The following is a 20,444-nucleotide window of genomic DNA, read 5'->3' as shown; positions in this document are numbered from 1 at the left end:
GCTTTGGGAAGTTGGAGTCCAAAACTGAACTTCCCAGATCTTGAGCAATTACCTTGTATACTTATGTATAAGTCTACAAATGTTAGTCCAAAATCAACCTTAAAAACGTGCCATGGCAGTTAAAGTGGAATCTTAGTGCTATAACTGTATAGTGTGAAAGGGCTTCTAATAAAATACATGTCAAATTACAACTGACTTGCAATTGTTGTTTTCCCCAGTTATGGAATACTGTTCCCCCCCCCCCCAAAGGCCTTCAAATCAACACTGGTGTCCTTCAAATCAAAATTATTTTAACCAGTTTTTAATTATGATAAGTGCTAAACATATTTCATACATGTTTAGTCTTAAAATTATTGCCATTCTTTTAAATTGTTCTAAACAGATTTTATTATACAACTGGCCTGATATCCTCAGATATAAGATGTGGTTTAGTTGTTAATTAATTATTATGCTACAGATGTCCAATATAAACATCAAAATGATACCTTAAGAGAGTCTGTTATAGGTCCATTTTTCTCCCTTATTTTCTTCCTATGAGATAAGAAATCAGGTGCTTTCTGGGTGGCTTCTCCCAAATATGACTGTGGGGCACATAGAGTTATCTTCCCATCATCTGGAACCACATCAACCATAGCCAGAAGGCATGGAAAGTTGAACATGCCTATTACTAAAATTCTTCTGGCTCTCATCATCTGCACCAGCATTCTATAAAGTTGGCCTAGACACAAAGGGAAACAAAAAAAAGCAAACCCTTCAAATCTTTGCAAGGGTTAGATAACTCCACACATGCTGCTGGACTATATCCCCCCGCAAGCAAAGACAGCAAGCCAATAGTGGAGGAGGATGGGAACTGAAGTACAACATTAGTCATAATGTGGTTGATAGCTTACAATAAAGTATAGTACTACACTGCCATAGCTCCACAGTATTTAGCTGAATTTATTCACCTTTCCTAATTTAATTTTTTTTCTACATTGTATGAGAAAATAGAAAGTTCTGTAGTCCTGCTTTTCTCTGATATTGCTTTGCTTGCTTTTCTCCTGTGGAAAATAAGTTGTGGAGAAGAGAGTCTTCCTCCTTCATGAGAATTGCCCCTGCAATGCTGGAAAGCGTTGTTATGAATCAACTGGAGCAATTCCACAAAAAGGAGTGCCCCTAATCACAAGGGGACCATCTAAATTGTAGAATTATTGTAGTTTGACACCACTTTAAGTGCCATAGCTCAAGGCTATGTGATCATGGGAGCTGTAGATCTTTAGCCTTCTCTACAAAAGTGATCTGGGGCCTCACCAAACTAGGAGTCCATAACATTGAGCCATGGCAGTTAAAGTGGTGACAAATTGCATTAATACTACAGTCTAGATCAGTGGTTTTCAGCCTGGGGTCCCCAGATGTTTTTGGCCTTCAACTCCCAGAAATCCTAACAGCTGGTAAACTGGCTGGGATTTCTGGGAGTTGTAGGCCAAAAACATCTGGGGACCGCAGGTTAAGAAGCACTGGTGTAGATGCTCCCAAAGTAATTCTGAGGAAAGTGGTGTGGAAGGGGACAAGGCCCAAACTGAAAGAGGAGCTGCTATTACAAGCCAGACATACATTTTTAAAAGTCAAACCATGCACATGGCCAGCCTACAAATACATCAGCATCATGAGGAAAGAACCCAGAGGCTAAATAAATTGTTGGCTGTGCTTCAGGATGTTTATGCAAATGTCGTTCCTTGTATCTATGTGCCAATTGTCCAAATCTTGTGAGATTTAGTAGAGATAATCATGACCAATGTTAGAGAAGGACAACTGATATTTTGAGCAATGAATTGTTGGCCCAGTTCCTTCTGTATAAAAGCTCATGCACTTTTAGAAATCAAAAGAGAGAAGAGATTTGTTCTTCTCTGGAAGACACATTATCTCAAGAACAAACAATCTCCAAGCCAAACAGAAAACTATCAAAATGCCTATTTATGTGTCTCGGTAGGTAGGGGTCCAGTTCTGTAGACAGAAGGGAGTACTAATTTCCTACCATGGTACACTCTCTGCCATCTGTCATTAAGAGAAAACTTTATATACAGCCACATGATATATATCAAGGAAACATTTACTTTGTTGCACAGGTCTTTGTGCATAGTCAAGAGAAGAACCAATTATTCCTCAAAAACAACCCAATTTAAGAAATTTATAATTGCTGGTGTTCTTTGAACAATGAATGCTTTGCAATGCACTCTCAATGTTGTTTTGACAATATATTGCTCAAAATATGGCAATACCTGGGAGATACAATTCTAGATATTTGCTGGAGTATCTTTATAGAGGAACAAACTGAGCAGGGGTGTTGAAAACAAGGTAACCCCAAGGTCTTTCATCCGCTGGATCATCATAAGTTGAAGTAGACTTAACAGGAGTCAACAACAACAAAAAGTATATATGTTTGAACGTCTCATCTGCCAGAGCATACCTCTCTCTTTCATGGATCTACTCAGAGAGACAAATTCCAAACATACTTTGTAGATGGGATCTGCCAACATTGCTGCTTTAAGAGACTTGGGTTTTATATGGATGCAAAGTCCAAATTTAAGGATGTCAGAAGTGGTCTGCTCCATCTTATACTCTTTCAGGAGATCTTTCAACCCCTGAAAATACCCCATAAAGGACTGGAGGACCCTGCTGAATGGGATGACATGTAGTGTGGGTGAGAAAAGTTGATTACCCCCCAAAATGAAGTAAAGGTGTCTTCTGTAACTAGAGCTTTTGATCCAGAACTCATAGGTACTGGATCATTCAACTCTGTGTTAACTAATATGAGTAACATTCTATTGTTTTATAATCCAAAGTGTTCACCTTCTGCATCACATGAGGGTTGTTCTTCCTTAGTCTTGATTTTAGTTTCACAAAATAGGTCATTTTGATGGCAATCCACAGAGGATGTTGTCCTGATGAAAAGGAGAAAATGATGAAAACCAACTCATTGTAAACATCCCTCTTGTCCTGGTACTCACTCACAAGTGACACTTGTCCTCATGAAAAGTTTATATATAAAAACATAGCACATGATAAGCATATATAATTCATCGCCTGAAAATTTGTTTGTGAGTTATGAACCCCAATAGCTTGGTTGGGTTTTATGTAGAGCAGAGCTTGAAAGGTTTACTTTTTGGGACCATAGTTCCCAGACTCCTCCATCCATCAGGGAAATGAGTGTTATTGATTTGCCATGAGCACAGCCGGCCCTAGGTATTTTTCAAGTGTAGGCGAACAGAATTTTGGCACCCCCCCCCAAAAAAAACCAATCACTGAAAAATAAAAGCATTGGATAAGCAAAAATGTTGGATAATAAGGAGGGATTAAGGAAAAGCCTGTTAAACATCAAATTACATCAAGATTTTACAAATTAAGCACCAAAACATCATGTTTTACAACAAATCAACAGAAAAAACAATTCAATACATGGTAATGTTATGTAGGAATTACTATATTTGCGAATTTAGCACCAAATATTGAACAGGGATATAGGGCAGTGTGGACTTAGATAACCCCCGGTATTAAAAAACTCTAAAATCAGGACAATAAATAAAGAACAACACTCTGAAAACAGGAGAAATCTAGACATTCGTTCTCGCCAGGAAGGCGTTCGGGGCTTTGGGGAGCAGAGAAGCGGTGCTTCTCTGCTCCCCAAACCAACAAACGCCTTCCTGGTGAGGCTTTCCTGGTGAGGCCTCGCCAGGAAGGCATTTGGCAGCTTCTCTGCTCTGCAAAGCCCCGAATGCCTTCCTGCTCCCCAAAGCGCCAACCTCAGCTCCTTCCTTGTGGAGGGAGGCGCGGCAGCGGAGGCAGGCCGCAGGAGACAGGAGTTGCCTCGATGGTGTCCCCAACAAGATGGTGCCACAGGCAACTGCCTAGTTGGCCAGGTAGTTGAACCGCCTCTGGCCGTGAGATCCAAATGGAACACCAATACTCAAAAGTCTTGTAGCTCTGATTTCCAGATATCAGGAGTAATAATTGAAGATGAAGATTGCCTTTAAGCAAAACTTAGCATTATGGAGTTAGTTAAAAATTTAGTAAGAATGAAGTTCTTTATAGGTGTGATGAATCAGACTGAATCTTGTTACTTTCAAAAGCTACTGGGGCTAGTAAGGAGGACAACTTGCTTTCTGGAGGAGGTGCAATTTGATCTCAAATACAACAAATTATGAAAGCATCTGTCAGGAAGGGGAAATTTCCATCCTGTTTAAAACAAGCAGTAATTGTTAGACCTCAGCTGAAATAGCCCTCCCTAGATCCCCTGGACCTTAATCATTAAAGACCAGTGTCTAACCTTCCTTTTGGGGGCAAGGTGATTGAGAAGGTAATTGATTTCCAACTCCAGGCAGTCTTAGATGACACACACTTCAGAAATAACAGGACTGGCAGGTCAGTGTGGAGACCTGCTCTGAGGTCCCAGGTTTTTTTGCCCCTCTTCTAAATCTCACATTTTGGGGATATCTGGAAGCACCTAAAGTGGCTTTGTTTCTCAGGATAAATTCACATTCATATTTAGAATAGAAATCGATTGGGGTCTGTGTGTTGTCGAAGGCTGATTGGGGTCTTTTCACATGAAATCATTTTAAATGTCATGGTTCTCCTCTTTGAAATCCTTGAAGTTGTAGTTTGGTGAGGCATTAAAACTCGATGGCTAAGAAGTCTCAGTATTCTTTTCTAAACCACAGATTTCAGGATTCCATAGGATGTTGCCATGGCAGTTAAAGAGGATTCCTAACACTATAATTGTGCAGTGTGAAAAGACCATTGGTTTCCAAATAGAAATCTTGAGCCTCTCTACTTGCCCTGCCAGACTTCTTTGTTTGAATTGGTGGAAATATGGGATTGTGTTGTGAAAAGATCATTGCCCATTTTGGAGAGTGGACTAGTTTAGAGCTATCTAGTAGGCAGCATGGCTGTCACATGTTTTTTGTGTGTTAAAGTGGTGGATAGGCAATGTCACTTGGTGTAGCTGATTTTCAGGGCAACCTCACCATGTCAGTTGCAAGATTTTGAATAACCAAATATTTCCTTCCCTCAACCTTCAAAAGAAGTGAGATCTTCCTAACTGAACAAAATGAACCCCAGAAGGTTTGGGCACGCAGGCCTCCAGGCCAGTTTGAAATCCACATCATCTGGTTCGGCTCTGTTCCCCACATCATCTTCCATGATATGAGAAAGAATTCATAACCCATAACAGATACACTCAGTAATTCCAAGACTGGGAGATTAGGACATTTAGGGTAACCTCTTTGCTACCCCTCACCCGTGCTTCAATAACTTTAATAAGATAATGTGTAGCGATTATCGCCTGACTAGTGCAAATCAAACAACTCTCAGCTATTATTTCAGCATCAAAACTAACACTCAGTTTTCCCATCACCCACAGACTGGAACAGTTTACACATTGTTAATTCCAAAGAAAAGAATCAACTTTCCTTCCCCGTCGCAGAACAGGTGCTGATAAATGGGAACTATTTTGCAAGCTTAGGTGTTCGACTTGCTGTAGCTATGAAAGGAATAATGAGAGTACCAGCAAGACAGTTGAATTAATGATACCTAAAATTAGCTTAATTAATTAGTTTAGTTACTGTAGCATAATTTAGTTAGCAGATTAATTAATGATCGTAAAGTAAGCTATTTGGAGACAAAAGTTTTGGTCTGCTGTGCATAAAGGATTTGCTTTACTGGATCAAAACCACAACTATGGCATATATGTTTTATGTACTATGTATTATGTGTTTACTGATTAGTCGTGCCTTTCTCATTAAAGCCAAAATCCTATATGGGACATCTACTAGCTATGATGGCGTAGCAGGATCTGGGGTCTGATAATAATAGCTTTTTGTACCTTGGCTCAGTGGAGAGAGGGGGCTGAATGCATTGTCCTTCAGTGGCCTGCTCACCAGGGGCACAGAAATAATTTGATTGGAGTAGAATTCAAAGTTATAGCCAGAATATTAAAACAAGGTGAACTTCTAGTTCCTTAGAGACTAACTAAAATAATGAAGTTGATACCATAGCTATAGTCTAAGCCTACTTAGACTTTAAGTATACTTTGGTTGGATCTACACTGCCATATAGTGCAACCCCCAGATAAAGTTACAAAACCACACATTGGGTTTAAGAAGCTGTGGCCAAGACCAAACCCCCTCATCCTGATTTGCTGGTATGATATGGGTCTATTCTCCTGTCAATCAGAACGTAACAAACTGATGTTTCAACCCTCTCCTGCAAGCAATATCTACTGTGAGAGTCAGAAGCAGAACTCCTGTTGAAATGCCTTCTTGAGCCAAATATTGTTTGTGGGAGTTGAGTGGAAAAATTAGTCTGCTCTACCCAATCAACAGAAGGAATGTCAGAGGAGAGGGGACCTTGCTTGCAGCAGCTTCATTATTATTCATTATTTCAAAAATAATCAAGCATATTTATTTGTAATAATCCCCAATTCATTCAGTGACTCCAAACAACCCATTTCAGTGTGAATGAAACAGTTTGAAATTGTTGTCATTTTGAGTTCACCCACAATTTGAATATTTTCCTGTCATACTTAGGTAAAAAATAAATGTTGTGTTAACCTGTTAGAACTGCCCAATGATGTTGAGGAAAGTTCCAGTCCCCTTGTTGCATCAAGAGCTTTCTGCAAGCAGGTTCGTAATTCTTCAGGAACATCCGGAGTGCGATGTGCAATATCTCTGGCTCTCTTAAGCATTTCAGCTATGGACCTAATGGATATTTCTAAAACAACAAATCAAAGTGTTTAAATGAAAATATGTGAGACATCTCCATTTCACAGAATTTCTCAGCTGAGATGAAGGAGGAAAAAGAAGGAGATGGGGAAGAAGATGGAATAACTTGGGTGGACCCAATAGATAACTCATTTGTTGAAAAATAAAAGGCAGAATGAAAAGCTGGTTTATAGTGGAATGGACTACTCCAAAAGATGACTGGACTGTCTTCACTGGAGGTTTTTAAACATTGTTTTGGAAGCCACATTTGAGGGGTGCTTTAGACAGCTACACTGTCAGTGGTTGGACTAGAAAATCGTCCTAGAATTACATAGTTGGAAGAAATCACAAGAGCCATCCCGTCCAACCTGAAAATTCAACAAAAAATATATTTCCTCAACAAGGTATGAATAGTTTCGCATTCAGAGGAGTATGAAATATCCAGCTCTTTGGTCATTTGCTAATTTTCAAGAAAAGGGTAAATATAATTAAAAAGAACACACATGAACCTGCATATCAAAAGACTTTACAAAACAATTTGGGCAAATATGGTACTTTTACCAATTTATTATTTTATTGTTGATGTCGCCTGGCTCGAAAGCAATATGTGTGAAAAAGATCTTGGAGTCCTCGTGGACAACAAGTTAAACATGAGCCTACATTGTAATGTGGTGGCGAAAGAAGCCAATGGAATTTTGGCCTGCATAAATAGGGGTATAGCATCTAGATCCAGGGAAGTCATCCTACCTCTCTATTCTGCCTTGGTCAGACCACACCTGGAATACTGCGTCCAATTCTGGGCACCGCAGTTGAAGGGAGATGTTGACAAGCTGGAAAGCATCCAGAGGATGGCAACTAAAATGATCAAAGGTCTGGAGAACAAGCCCTATGAGGAGCGGCTTAAAAAACTGGGCATGTTTAGCCTGCAGAAGAGAAGGCTGAGAGGAGACATGATAGCCATGTACAAATATGTGAGGGGAAGTCATAGGGAGGAGGGAGCAAGCTTGTTTTCTGCTGCCCTGCAGACTAGGACGCGGAACAATGGCTTCAAACTACAGGAAAGGAGATTCCACCTGAACATCAGGAAAAACTTCCTCACTGTGAGAGCTGTTCGGCAGTGGAACTCTCTGCCGAAGAGTGTGGTGGAGGCTCCTTCTTTGGAGGCTTTTAAGCAGAGGCTGGATGGCCATCTGTCGGAGGTGCTTTGAATGAGATTTTCCTGCTTCTTGCAGGGGGTTGGACTGGATGGCCCGTGAGGTCTCTCCCAACTCTACGATTCTATGATTCTATGTTTTAGTCTATTTTCATGTTGGAGCAAAGGCTATTCTTGCTGCTGTTGTCATGAATTTAAGAAGTTATCCATATTTGCTATCTAAATCTTTATCCATAATACCAAACAAAAACAACTCTGGCAACACTGCAAAGTCTACTTTTAGGTTTTTTTTAAGTTAACATTTTTACTTTCCTGCAAATCCATCAAAAAATAATCCTCCTTCTCTTGACATCTGAAACATCCCTGGACATTTTTGATATCCTATTTAGAGTAAAATACCAGGTATACATATTTCCTCTTAAAATTATTACCCAGAGCAAATTTTATATCTTTTAAATCCATATTTTCCCCATGAATCCATTTGAACATTGTGCCCAAAAGCTGGGGTCCATATTATCTGTTACTGATTCATCTTCTGTCTCAAAAGGGATTTATACACTTTTTAAATTACACAATCCTCATTCTTGTACAATTCTTAGTAAAATTTGTTTTCTTCTGCCTCTCTAACTACTTCTCTCTTATCTTGATCAAATCTCTCTTTAAGTTACAAATAGCAGAACCTACTCTCTTAAGTTTCCAGCTGTCTTATCCAGAATACAAAAGCTCATGAGACAGCAACCATCTTCGATTTTAACTTTCCTAACAAAAGCTTCCTGCAGAAAGGAGACTAAAATAATATTGTAGGGAAGCCTCTGCTTGTATTTATGCCAGTCTTAGAATCATAGAAGTGGAAGACACCACAAGGGTGATCTAGTCCATCCAGCCTCTGCTTTAAAATCTCCAGAGAAAGCAACTCCAAGTCAGCATATTCCAGTACTGAGCAGATCTTATAATCAGAATATTCTTATTAACGTTTAAGTGAAATCTTTTTTCCTGCAATTTAAATCCATTGATTCATGTCAACATCTCTAGAGCAGCAGAAAACAAGCATGCACCCTTCTTAATGTGACATCTTTTCAAATGTTTGAACATGGCTATCAGGTCCCCTCTTAATCTTCTCTTCTCCAGCCTAATACCCAGCTTCCTAAGCCATTCCTCATAGGACTTGGCCTCCGAACCTTTTACCATTTTTCTTACCCTTCTCTGGACACATTCCAATTTGTCAATATCCTTGAATGGTGGTGTCCAGAATGAGACACAGTATTCCAGGTATGACCAAAACAGAATAGAGGAGTACTAATATTTCCCTCAATCTAGACACCATATTCCTATTGGTGCAACTTAGAAGTTTCTCACATTGTTCAGTTTTTTAGCTAAGACTCCAAGATTCCTTTCACATGTACTGTATAAGAGCCTTTCTGATATAATGATTTTTAAAATGCAACACATGCTCTTAAATAATAATCTTTTTGTATACTTATGTGGCATACTTCCTTTGCATTGTTTGTGTTTTCAGCTTTTAATTCAAATTAAACTGTCACGTAACAGGAAAAAGAAGAGAAAAGAGATGAATAAAGAAGAGGAGAAGAACAAGAAAAAACATGTTTTCTTGAAACATTTCTTTGAAGTCAATGAATTAACATATTGGAATGATTCCCTTACAAAGACACACCTAATTGGTCGAGTGCAATGCCTCGTGCCAACAAATTAAAGCAGTAGCATCCAAAGTTTTATAACTCAGTCCTGCCCTAGTTCAGGGTTCTGAAATTCCATAGGAATGAAAAATAGTAAATTGCACATGTCAAGCTTTCCTTTGGAAATTTATATTATATTTTAAATCAGTTTGGTCCAACCTGCAGCCCAAGGGTTGCATGCGGTTCACCAATTCATTTTTGTTGGTCCTTGCCCTTCTTATTTGAAAATTATTTTAATTATGAAATTAAATATTAATATTTTAATTATGTAATTAATATTAATTACGTTATTCATTTTCTTTCTGGAATGTCTCTGGCCCTCACATTCCTATACTAAAGGTTGATTGGCCCTCAGGTAGCTAAAAGGTTGGACCACTCTGTTTTAAATGAAAATTGTGGGTATATTTCAACTTAATACTAGGAAATATTCACAGATTACTTTGCAGAAAGTTCTCAAATATAAATCCTTGATCCATTCTGCGACAAAACACCATCATTTTCATCTATAGCCTTTGTGAAGATTTCTCTCTCTCTGGATGCATCTGCCCGGCAGAATTAATGAAATTTGACACCACTTTAATTGCTATGGTTCAATGCTATGGAATTCCAGGATTTGAGTTTGGTGGGGCACCAGCACTCTTTGGCAGAGATGGCTAAAGATTTTGTAAAACTACAGCACCTATGATTAAATAGCATTGAGCCATGGTATTTAAAATGAAATCAAATTGCCATAATTCAACAGTGTAGATGCAAACTTACAAACACACACACACAATCACTCGTTCCTGAACTGAAGGTTTCCAATTACTCATTCATTCATCACCCAGCCAGTAGTCATAAGATGTCAGTAAAATAACCTTAGAACAATCTACACAATTCAACCTGCTAAACATATTAAAACTCTTTAAAACTATATTGTTCTTTTCATTCACGCAGGCTTATGGCAATTAACTGCCTAATGAAGAAAGACAGAGATTTTGTCTTACTCTGTTTGGTGTGTTTTTAAAAATGCCTTTAAATGTGGAAAAGGTAAAGGGTCATACATGCATATGTGGTGGTCCTGTGGGAAGATAAAACCTTACTGGAGAGAAATTCACGATAAATGTAAATAAAAATAAAAATACCACTACTACCAGAATATTTCCTATAGGGCATGACCAACACTCAATGGGGGAAAAACGAAGATAAAATATGTATGTACTTAACAACAACTGCCAGATTAGTACTTGCTAGACTATGGAAAAAGAAAATAGTACCAAGGCAAGAAGAATGGATAAAGAAAGTATGGGATATAATGAATATGGATCACTTAACTTTTTTGCTATCAACAACACATAGTAAACCAAAGAAAAAGATGGATTGGAGACCGGTAAAAGATTGGATGAAAAAAGAAAAGAATAGAATATTGCTATAATGCCTACAAACAGAAGGATACGTGTTTATGGTAGAAGACAAAAAGAAGTGAAGAATATCAACAATGGAAATTATACAAATGGATAAGACAACCCTATAGAGAAGAATGGAAGTTAAGAAAAGGCCCAGACTCCCCCTTCCCCTCCCTTAATTCCTCCCCCCACCTAGTCTATCTACCCCATTCTCACCCCTCTACCTTTCCCCACTTTCTTTCCCTCTCATACCTCGCCCCCTTTCCTGTCTGCTATAAGTGGCTTCTTTTTTACCATTTGTTTTTGGAAAATTTAATTAAAAATATATTATTTTTTAAAGCCTTTAATTTGGTAGGGTTTTTAAATATGCTGATCAACAATTGTTTTTAATGTTAGTGGCTGAAATTCACTATCACATTTACAGATGTATAAACTAAAGTTATGCAAGAGGTAATGTAGGATAACATAGAATTATGTAGAATCGTGCATCTGCAACTGATTCATATTCACAATCCCTATGTATTCACAAGAGCAATTGCTGTAGTCACAAAAGTCCCCCAGTCCTCCATTACAGGGAAGCATCTACTGTGTGCAACAAAGTTCTGTTCGCCTATCAAATGGGGCACACCATTACTGATGTTTCCAGCCCTCTCCTCCCAACAATCTCTGGTGTAAGAAAAAATTGCAATCTGGATCTTACTTCTGATTGTCACACAAGGAATCACTGGCAGGAGGGAAATGGAAATATCAGTATGCTGTGCCCTGATCAACTGGAGAACAGACCACTGTTTTTTGGAAGGGGCTGCTGCCCAGTAAAGCAGGATGGGGAGGATATTGGTCCAGAAGAACTAGAATTTCACCCACTGTGATTTAAATTCTATCATGTTTAATTCCCTCATAATTCCCAGTGCTATAAGAAAGCCACGATACAATGGCAGGACAGATAGCAATAATATTCCCCAAGCATTTTAATGCATAGAAGGGTAGTCAGAATGCCTTCACAGAATCACAGAGTTGGAAGAGCCATGAGTTGGAAGAGCCCCAAGAGCCATGCAGGAACACACGCTCAAAGCACTCCTGACAGATAGCCATCCAGCCCTTGTTTAAAAATCTCCAGGGAAGGAGACTCCACCACCCTCCTAGGCAGCATATTCTACTGCCAAACATCTCTTACCATGAATATTTTTTTTAATATTTAGATAGAATATCTTCTTTTGAAATTTGAATCCATTGCTCTATGCCTAGTCTCCAGATCAGCAGAAAACAAGCCTGCCTGCTCCTTTATATGATATGCTTTCAAATATTTGAATATTTGAATATGGCTATCATGCCCCCTCTCTGCCTTCTTTTCTCAAAGCTAAATATACCCAGTGCCTTCAGCTGCTCCTTCCATAACTGCATGGCTAGTAAAACAGATTGTTGAATAATTTTAGATGATATTAGGTTAAGGTAAAGGTTTTCCCCTAACTTAATGTCCAGTTGTGTCCGACTTTGGGTGTTGGTGCTCATCTCCATTTCTAAACTGAAGAGCTGGAGCTGTCCTAGACACCTCCAAAGTTACCTTCCCGCTGGAGTGGTACCTATTGATCTACTCACATCTGCATGTTTTCAAACTGCTAAGTTGGCAGAAGCTGGGGCTAACAGCAGGTGCTCACTCCACTCCCCAGATTCAAACCTGCAACCTTTCGGTCCACAACTTCAGCAGCTCAGTGCTTTAACACGCTGCGTCACCAGGTGCTCCTAAGATGATATTAGCAAAGCAAATGTGTAGAAAGGGATGAACTCATTCCCACATTCTCTCCAGTTCCCTTTTCACCCTTTCCTGCACTGCATATAGCATTATGTCTCACATGGCAGAGACTGCCCAAGCAGAAAGTTAGAGGTGGTAAATTTACTGCTTGAAAGAATGCCTGCCAGCTAAAAAGCATTGACTTCTGCATGGGTTGTGACATGGCCAGAACCAGATCTCAAGTCATTTCATGCAGAATGTGCCTTTAGCTAGAAAAAGATGTAGCAGCGAGATGCACCCTACCTTTCCCCTTTCTCAGCAGATAAAAGTTTATTACCTTTGGGAAATGGGATTTTGCTCCAAAAACCATTATGGTAATCTGGGCCTCTACAATGAGCTCTACAATGTTTTTTGATAGCAAGGATGGAAATGAAAAGAAAGCTCACAAATGTTCTTCAGCTCAGCAAGTAAGCCTCTCCTGACCCCACAATGAAGCTGAGTTGAAGAAATTATCAACTTACATAGCATGAACCTCATTTCTAAACACTGGATAATTCTTTGGGTGGGGAGAGGGGAGAGGATTAGACATTATGTGCAAAATACTTCTTTTTGTAGAAAAACACATTTTTGCACAATTGTTTTTTGAAAGGGAAAAGCACACAGAGAGTAACATAAAAATACAGAAAAACTGACATTGTCTCCCTTTTCAAATCTTTGTGTTTATATGACAAAATGAAAAAAAAAACCTTCAGCGGCATTACATGGGATTCAACAGTACAAGCTATGCATGACGCCAGTTGGAAGAAGTATAAAGTGACAACACATTGATAAGAGAGTGTTTTTAACATATACACGGCTGTATCATTTCCAGATAAAAAGGAGCACTGTGACTGTAAATATTTATTCACCCTTATGGTTAAGCGATAGTAATCTAGAACACCATATGAATAAACCACCTTGGTGTGTGACAACTTCTTTCAGCTTTTCCTGAAACCCTAGATCTCTAAAACCCTAGTTCATGCCACACCAGATACCAGCTCACTATAAAATACAAAACTTCCCCTACAGATATGTTCATCATATGGCAAGCCCATGCTTCATTTTAGTTTTGTAGTAAGCATTTTAGGTTTAAGGTATCATTTAGTTAATATTATTGCAGCTATCAATCTAAGGGCTCCAAAATTGAAATGATCCTTGTATAAATTAAAGAAAGGAGAGTTTGTTCTTATCTCTCCTTTTGTTAATAATGCTTCAGGAGTTCACTAGGAAGTTTAGATATTTTTTAAAAATGGTCTCTCATTGAGCTGCCTATCTGATGGACAATCTGCCCATTGGAAACATGAGCAGACTGTTTGGGATGGTGGAGCTCTACATATCTAAAACAAGCAGAAGATTGACTGGGTGGCCAAATATAAAGCTTTCATTTCAATAGTGGTCGCATCAATCAACCACACCCATTATTTTTACCTTATATTCAAACTGCAAAAGCCAAGAATATGGCTGCTAATGATTGTTCATGCATAAGAAATAAAAATGGAATGTTGACATTTATTCTTACATGGAAAACATACCTGATATTCCTGCTTTTTAATCAGAATTAAGATGCGTAACAAGCAATAATTTTTTAAAAGTACAAAAGATAAATATTACAATGGAATTAAATTTATATAAGTATTAAAACAAATCAATTGTATATAGTTTAAATAAAAGAATACATAAATTTTAAACCAATGTATAAGCCTTAGGCAGGCTCCCCTGGTATGTTGTTTAAAATCTTTGTGATATAAACAGATGATGCACAGAATTGGCATGAGTTTCTTTTTCACTATATCTGTCAGAATCTCTAGCCAATACGGATAATTCCCATGTTAAGCTGAAGTATTTGCAGTGCTGTAATCTAAGAGTACAATTTTCGAGCATATATGTGTGCATGTTAAACACATATACACACTATGTGTGCATCTTGTGTGTGCGTATGTGTGTGTGTGTGTGTGTGAAATATATCTATGTACAAAGTGAGACCTTGGACTTCCCGTAGAGACCAAAATCTGTGGATGCTTGAGTACAATTATACAGTGATGTCCCTTATATAAAATGACAGAATCAAGATTTTGATGGTTGAATTTGTGCTACAGCAGTGGTTCTCAACCTGTGGGTCCCCAAATGTTTTGGCATTCAACTCCCAGAAATACTAACAGCTGTTAAACTGACTGGGATTTCTGGGAGTTGTAGGCCAAAACACCCAGGGACCCACAGGTTGAGAACCATTGTGCCACAGGATCTGTTGCTATAGTGGACCAACTGTATATACATCCGTAACACATAATATACAGCTAAAGCATTTCAGTAATTGATTTAAATAGTTCTGTTCATTAATCAGTCTATTATATGTATTTACTACTACTACTACTACTACTACTACCATGTTTCCCCGAAAACAAGACAGTGTCTTATATTAATTTTTGCTCCCAAAGATGCACTAGGTCTTATTTTCAGGGGATGACTTATTTTTCCATGAAGAAGAATTAACATTTATTGTTGAACAAAAAATGAACATTTATGATATACTGTACAGTAGTTGTCATCACAAACCAGCATAACCAGACAAACTGTGAATCCCATAAAGACTTCTTGTTACGTCCATTATTTCCATGTACAACAATCTATGGTACGTACTTTGCTGGGTTTTACTTTCAGGGGAGGCCTTATATTTAGCAATTCAGCAAAACCTCTACTAGGTCTTATTTTCAGGGAAACAGAGTACTACTACTACTACTACTAATAATAATAATAATAATAATAATAATAATTTTGTTTCCTACCCGCCTTTCACTCGGGTCACAGCACAGTCAAAACACACAAATATTGTAAGAATTCTATAAACATACATATTAAAATGTATTTTTATAAAAGATAATATTAAAACGTATTTCTATAAAATACATATTAAAATAATAATGATTTTATTTCTTACCCGCCTCTCCTCGTGACTTGAGGCTGGTTACATAATAATTAAAACACAGAACAGATATTAAAACACAGGACATTCATTGAAAATTTAGTGATTAACTCCTCACAAAAGATTTACACAATGTTTTGATTTTTGCTTTCTTCATTTACTTAAAATAAAGTTGAGATGTATCCAGAATGTTAATGATGGGATATTCTAACTACAGACAAAGAAGAGAAGTGGCGGTATTCTAAATTAAAATACATCCTAAACAACTTATGATTTTTGAAAAAAATTGCATTTTTCAAAAAATGTATGCAACATTAACACAATTAAAGATAATAATAGTGGAGAGTGTTTCAAAATTACAAGAGAAACTTTAAGCAAAGTTTGAAACTCTGTATTTCCACAAGACAAGCAGTGCAGCACAGGGACAACAATTTGAACCCCTTATATAAAATTGTAATTTAAGATTAAAATTTTAACTTTGATAAAATTATCATTATAGCATTTATTATATAATATAAATGTATTTACTAAGGCTTCAAATAACCACAGTAACTATTAGTAGCTGTTAAAGGGTGTTTACATTTGGGCTGAGGTTGGGGGAGAGGGGGGGGGGAAATACTGGTTGTTCAAGCTTCCTATTCAGGATAGCAGAGTTTATATTCCTGAAATGTCTCAAAAGGTCTTCCATTATTTTCTTCACATACTGTAGAAGGCGTCCTGTATACTTTGCAAATGATGTTTTTATATATAGTAGTAAGTCCAGCTATTTTCTAAAAGAGACGGATTATAATAACTGATTTGTTATTATAAAGGTAACACTTAACATCTATCATCCACTTTAAAACAATCAATTCTCAACTACTCATTTTTCCACTGAGCAACAGAAACATTTTGTTGAGATATTTAAATAAGTTATGTTTGCTAAGCAATATATATTTTAAGTGATAAGGTGATTCTTTTTTGTTATAATTATTTTTTATTTAAATACATTAACAACTTACGGTGAAACAAAACACGAAAACAATGAACATTTCACAAACACATAACCCCACCACCAAGGCCTGAACAAGTATCATTTCCTTTACCATAGGATTTATAATTCAACCATTAAACAAATGTCATATCCAAAATTCCTGACCCACAAGGTTGTATTGTTTTCATTTTTCACTTTCTAGAACATACTTAATAAAAACTGACCAGTATAAATCAAAATCAAATCTATTAGTTGATCAGATCTAGGTGATCCTTTTACGATCCAGAACAAACTTGTCCAAAGTGCTGTTGGTTTACTTTTTAATTAAACTTTTAAAATTCATGCCAGAAAAAACCCCACATATGAATAAAGAGAATTCTAAAGAAGAAAGCAGTTAAAGAGGACCATTCTTAATCATTCTCTTTGAAAACAATGGAAGAGTCGGAGAGAGGGGATGTTTACCTGTATAGTGTGGCATTGTGATAGCATTCCCCCAGGCTTCAAAGTGAAGCTATTCTTGCTGCGTGTTACTTGCGTGAGACCAGAAGTCCACAACTAGGGAATGTGCTTCGTTCTCCATGTGTGGGGCAGGGCCACTCCTGTCAGCACATGAAGCGTATCAATCGGAGCCCAAGGGCCCTCTTATAGAATAACTTGGCTGGCTTTCAACACCAGCTGCATGATGCCCGCAGGACTTTCTTTTGTGCTGCGGGTAAGGAGTATAAGGACTTATGACAGCAGTGCCTTGTGGCAGCACTCATGTGTGTGTGTGTTTGTTTTATGCAAGCTAGTTGTTGGTGCCTTGCTGTATGAGAGATGGGGACCTATGCAACAAGAGGTTTCCCTTCTCTGGAATCTATGGGGAAACTAGCAGAGGGGAAACTTACCTGGATCGAGTCGTTCAGGTTTCAAGAAGAGACTGCTTTCCTTGCTTGTTACCTGCACAAATCCAGATGTGCCCAGCCAAGGAATGTGTTTCATTCTCCACATGTGACTGGATTTCCAAGGCTAAACAGGGATTTAAATCCTACTCTCTAGGGTGGTAGTCCAGCATTCAAACCACTAGAGCTGTGCAATTGATGAAAAAAGTGTTTTAAAACTCATTACAAAATTAGGAGGTGCTGTTTTTTCATTTCTAAAGTGTTTCTAAAGTATCGTTAGTGAAATTTCCATTACTATAATGAGAGTGATGAAATTTCATTACTTTTTTGTTATAGTAATTGTGCAAGTGGGGAAACTTCAGAAGCTCCTTTCAATTTCACTTCTACAGCTAATGCCACAATGGTAGAACACATTTACCACTGTTAGCCCATCAAGTTTCAGAACATTTCACTTATCCATGGATTTATGGGGAATTTTCAAAGTTTGCATGTTGTTGTTTATTCATTCAGCACTTCCAACTCTTCATGACCTCATGGACCAGCCCACGCCAGAGCTTCCTGTCAGCTGTTGCCACCCCTAGCTCCTTCAAGGTCAAGCCAGTCACTTTAAGGATAATATCCATCCATCTTGCCCTTGGCTGGCCCCTCTTCAGATGCTGAGCAGAATTCTAGGAAATGTAGTTCAGGAGAGGGGCTTTTGAATTCTCTGGCACAGGGTTCCTTGCCTTCCCAAATTACCTTTCCCAGAATTCTGTGCTTTCTCACTCTCTTCCCCAGAAAATTCTGCTTTCTCCCTGTTGCCTCCCTTTCCTAATGTTGAGAGGCCATTAATTTAAAAAGAAATGGCAGCCTTTTTAGCTTTCCTTTGCTTGGTTGCTTGTTCTGAAAATGAAACTGACTTTAGGAGGCTTCAGAGATTTACAAAATTCAAATGAAAAAGTATTGGATAAGTTTTGATTTTTAAGTTTTTGGTGTGGGCCATGTCCATGTGCCAAGTATCGCGTTATAAGTATGAATTTAATGAATTTGATCTGACTTACGAAGACTAATAATAATTTTGCACAGACCTATAAACTACTATACCACAGTAGCTCTCAGGGCTTGAGAAGAACTAGATTCAAATTACCTCTTAGGACTTCATCATATGAGGTGGGGGGGAGTAGGGAAAAGTGGGGGGAAGTGGAGAGAAGCATCTTCTTTTGTTCCCTACCACTGAGGTCCCTTGCCTTTCCATCTTCTGTGATGGCAATGGTCAGTTGCTATCACATGCTCTTTGTCCACCTTTCCCCGCCATGTGTGACTGCTGAGCAGAACAAACAACTCCGCATATGTATGCTTGCCCACAATGTCCTGCCTCACGTACCGAGGAGGAGTTATTTAAAGCTACGGACAATGCGGTTGCTGTTGCCTGTTTTTGGTCTAAAACTATTTAGCTGCTTGTGATTGCTTTATTTTATCACTTCTAAACTTATTTATTATGCAATGCTTTTAACATGAAATAAAATAAACCTTTCCCCACGTCTATCCGTCTTTTCTTGTTGTGAGTCAGGTAGCACCTGATTCCTGAAAACATAGTCTTTTCTCTTTTTTTCTGCATTACTGCTACAGAGTCCCGCAGGCAACCACTGAAAGTGGCCTTGCATCATGTGATGGTCTCCATGGGACTCCATTTCAGCAGTGGAGAGAAATGGAGAGAAGGCTGCATGGGATGAGGTCTTTAGTGGTGAAGATCTTTGAGTGATCATAGGCAAGTTGCTTTCTTCCAGCCTAACCTGCTTCACAATTTTGTTGTGATTTTTTCTTCAAGCAAAGGTGGGATAAAAATATAGACAATAAAATGATAAATCTATAAAGGATTTGGAGATGATTCGAAAGGAATGATATGTGATGGAGTGATTAACAGTGTGAGAAATTGGTTAGATTTTGAATAGGAAGACCTGACCCCAAATTTCTACTCACAAAGCTTTCCATGTAACGATGAGACTGTCACCAATCTTTTAAGCTTCATCTACCTTATAAGGATCTACCGTAGACAAATTGTGGATTATCTAAGCTTCTAGACAGACAAATGGAATGCAAACATGTCTGCTATTTCACAAACATCATTTTATGTTTAGTAGGACTCAGGAATCCAATTCTAGTCATACTCTTGAATATTTTCAGGAGTTATATAAATATTCAATATTCATTAATTCATTTGAGGGTTGCATAAGGGTATGTTGTAACCTAAGGGTTCAGGGAGTTAAGTCAAATAAATTATGGTAGTCTCCTTTTATGTGACAGGGAAAATATCCAGTTTCACAATAGCTGTTTTATCTCAAGTAATTTATGCTTCTCAGGTAATTTATGCATTCTGATTGTATTTTGTTCATTACAAAACTATAGAGTTATATAACTAGGAGATGCTTTTTTCACTGCCTCTATACATGTGATCTTACATTTTTGAGTTATCTGACCACCTCTCTTTCATGTATACAGATGAGATAATGCTAGTTTTATAATTCATCTCCCCCTCTCCCAAAAAACTTTTTATGTATCCTGGAGGAACACCTCCCATTCAAAATTGTGTGCAGGGCATTCCATAAAATTAATTCATGCATTCTAATTGCATTTTTGTTCATTACAAAACTATAGGATTATACAACTCTGAGGGATGCCGTTTTCACTGTCTATGTACACGTGAGTCTACATGTCAGGCTAATCTGAACACCTCTCTTTCATGTATACAGATTAGATAATTCTAGTTTTATAATTCAACCCCCTGCAGCACTTTTTAAACAATTCAAAAGGAACACCTCCCATTCAAAACTCTGGTCAAAGTAAGCATTTAAAAGCACCCAGAAAGTCACTTCTAGCAGACTCTTTGTGGAACAAAAGGTAGAAGAATGCCAGCATCCAAAGAGATCCTTTTAGCTGATTCCTCTTCTATTGCAACC

General features: G+C 38.0%; 1 protein-coding gene across 1 annotated transcript in view; it reads right to left on the bottom strand.

The window, feature by feature from the left end:
• Positions 1-17,381, bottom strand: part of LOC100554218 (uncharacterized) — a 66,694-nt gene extending 49,313 nt beyond the window's left edge. Inside the window, exons 1-4 of the mRNA XM_062969352.1 lie at positions 17,090-17,381; positions 6,585-6,744; positions 2,830-2,921; positions 486-718 (exon numbers count right to left, since the gene is read on the bottom strand). Coding sequence (XP_062825422.1) covers positions 486-718; positions 2,830-2,921; positions 6,585-6,744; positions 17,090-17,105 — 501 coding nt within the window. The 5' untranslated portion in view covers positions 17,106-17,381. The remainder of the gene's footprint in view (positions 1-485; positions 719-2,829; positions 2,922-6,584; positions 6,745-17,089) is intronic.
• Positions 17,382-20,444: the final 3,063 nt, after the last annotated feature.

Source organism: Anolis carolinensis, chromosome 2 (genome assembly GCF_035594765.1).
Source record: "Anolis carolinensis isolate JA03-04 chromosome 2, rAnoCar3.1.pri, whole genome shotgun sequence".
Lineage (NCBI taxonomy): Eukaryota > Metazoa > Chordata > Lepidosauria > Squamata > Dactyloidae > Anolis > Anolis carolinensis.
This window is presented reverse-complemented; position numbering and strand designations above follow the sequence as displayed.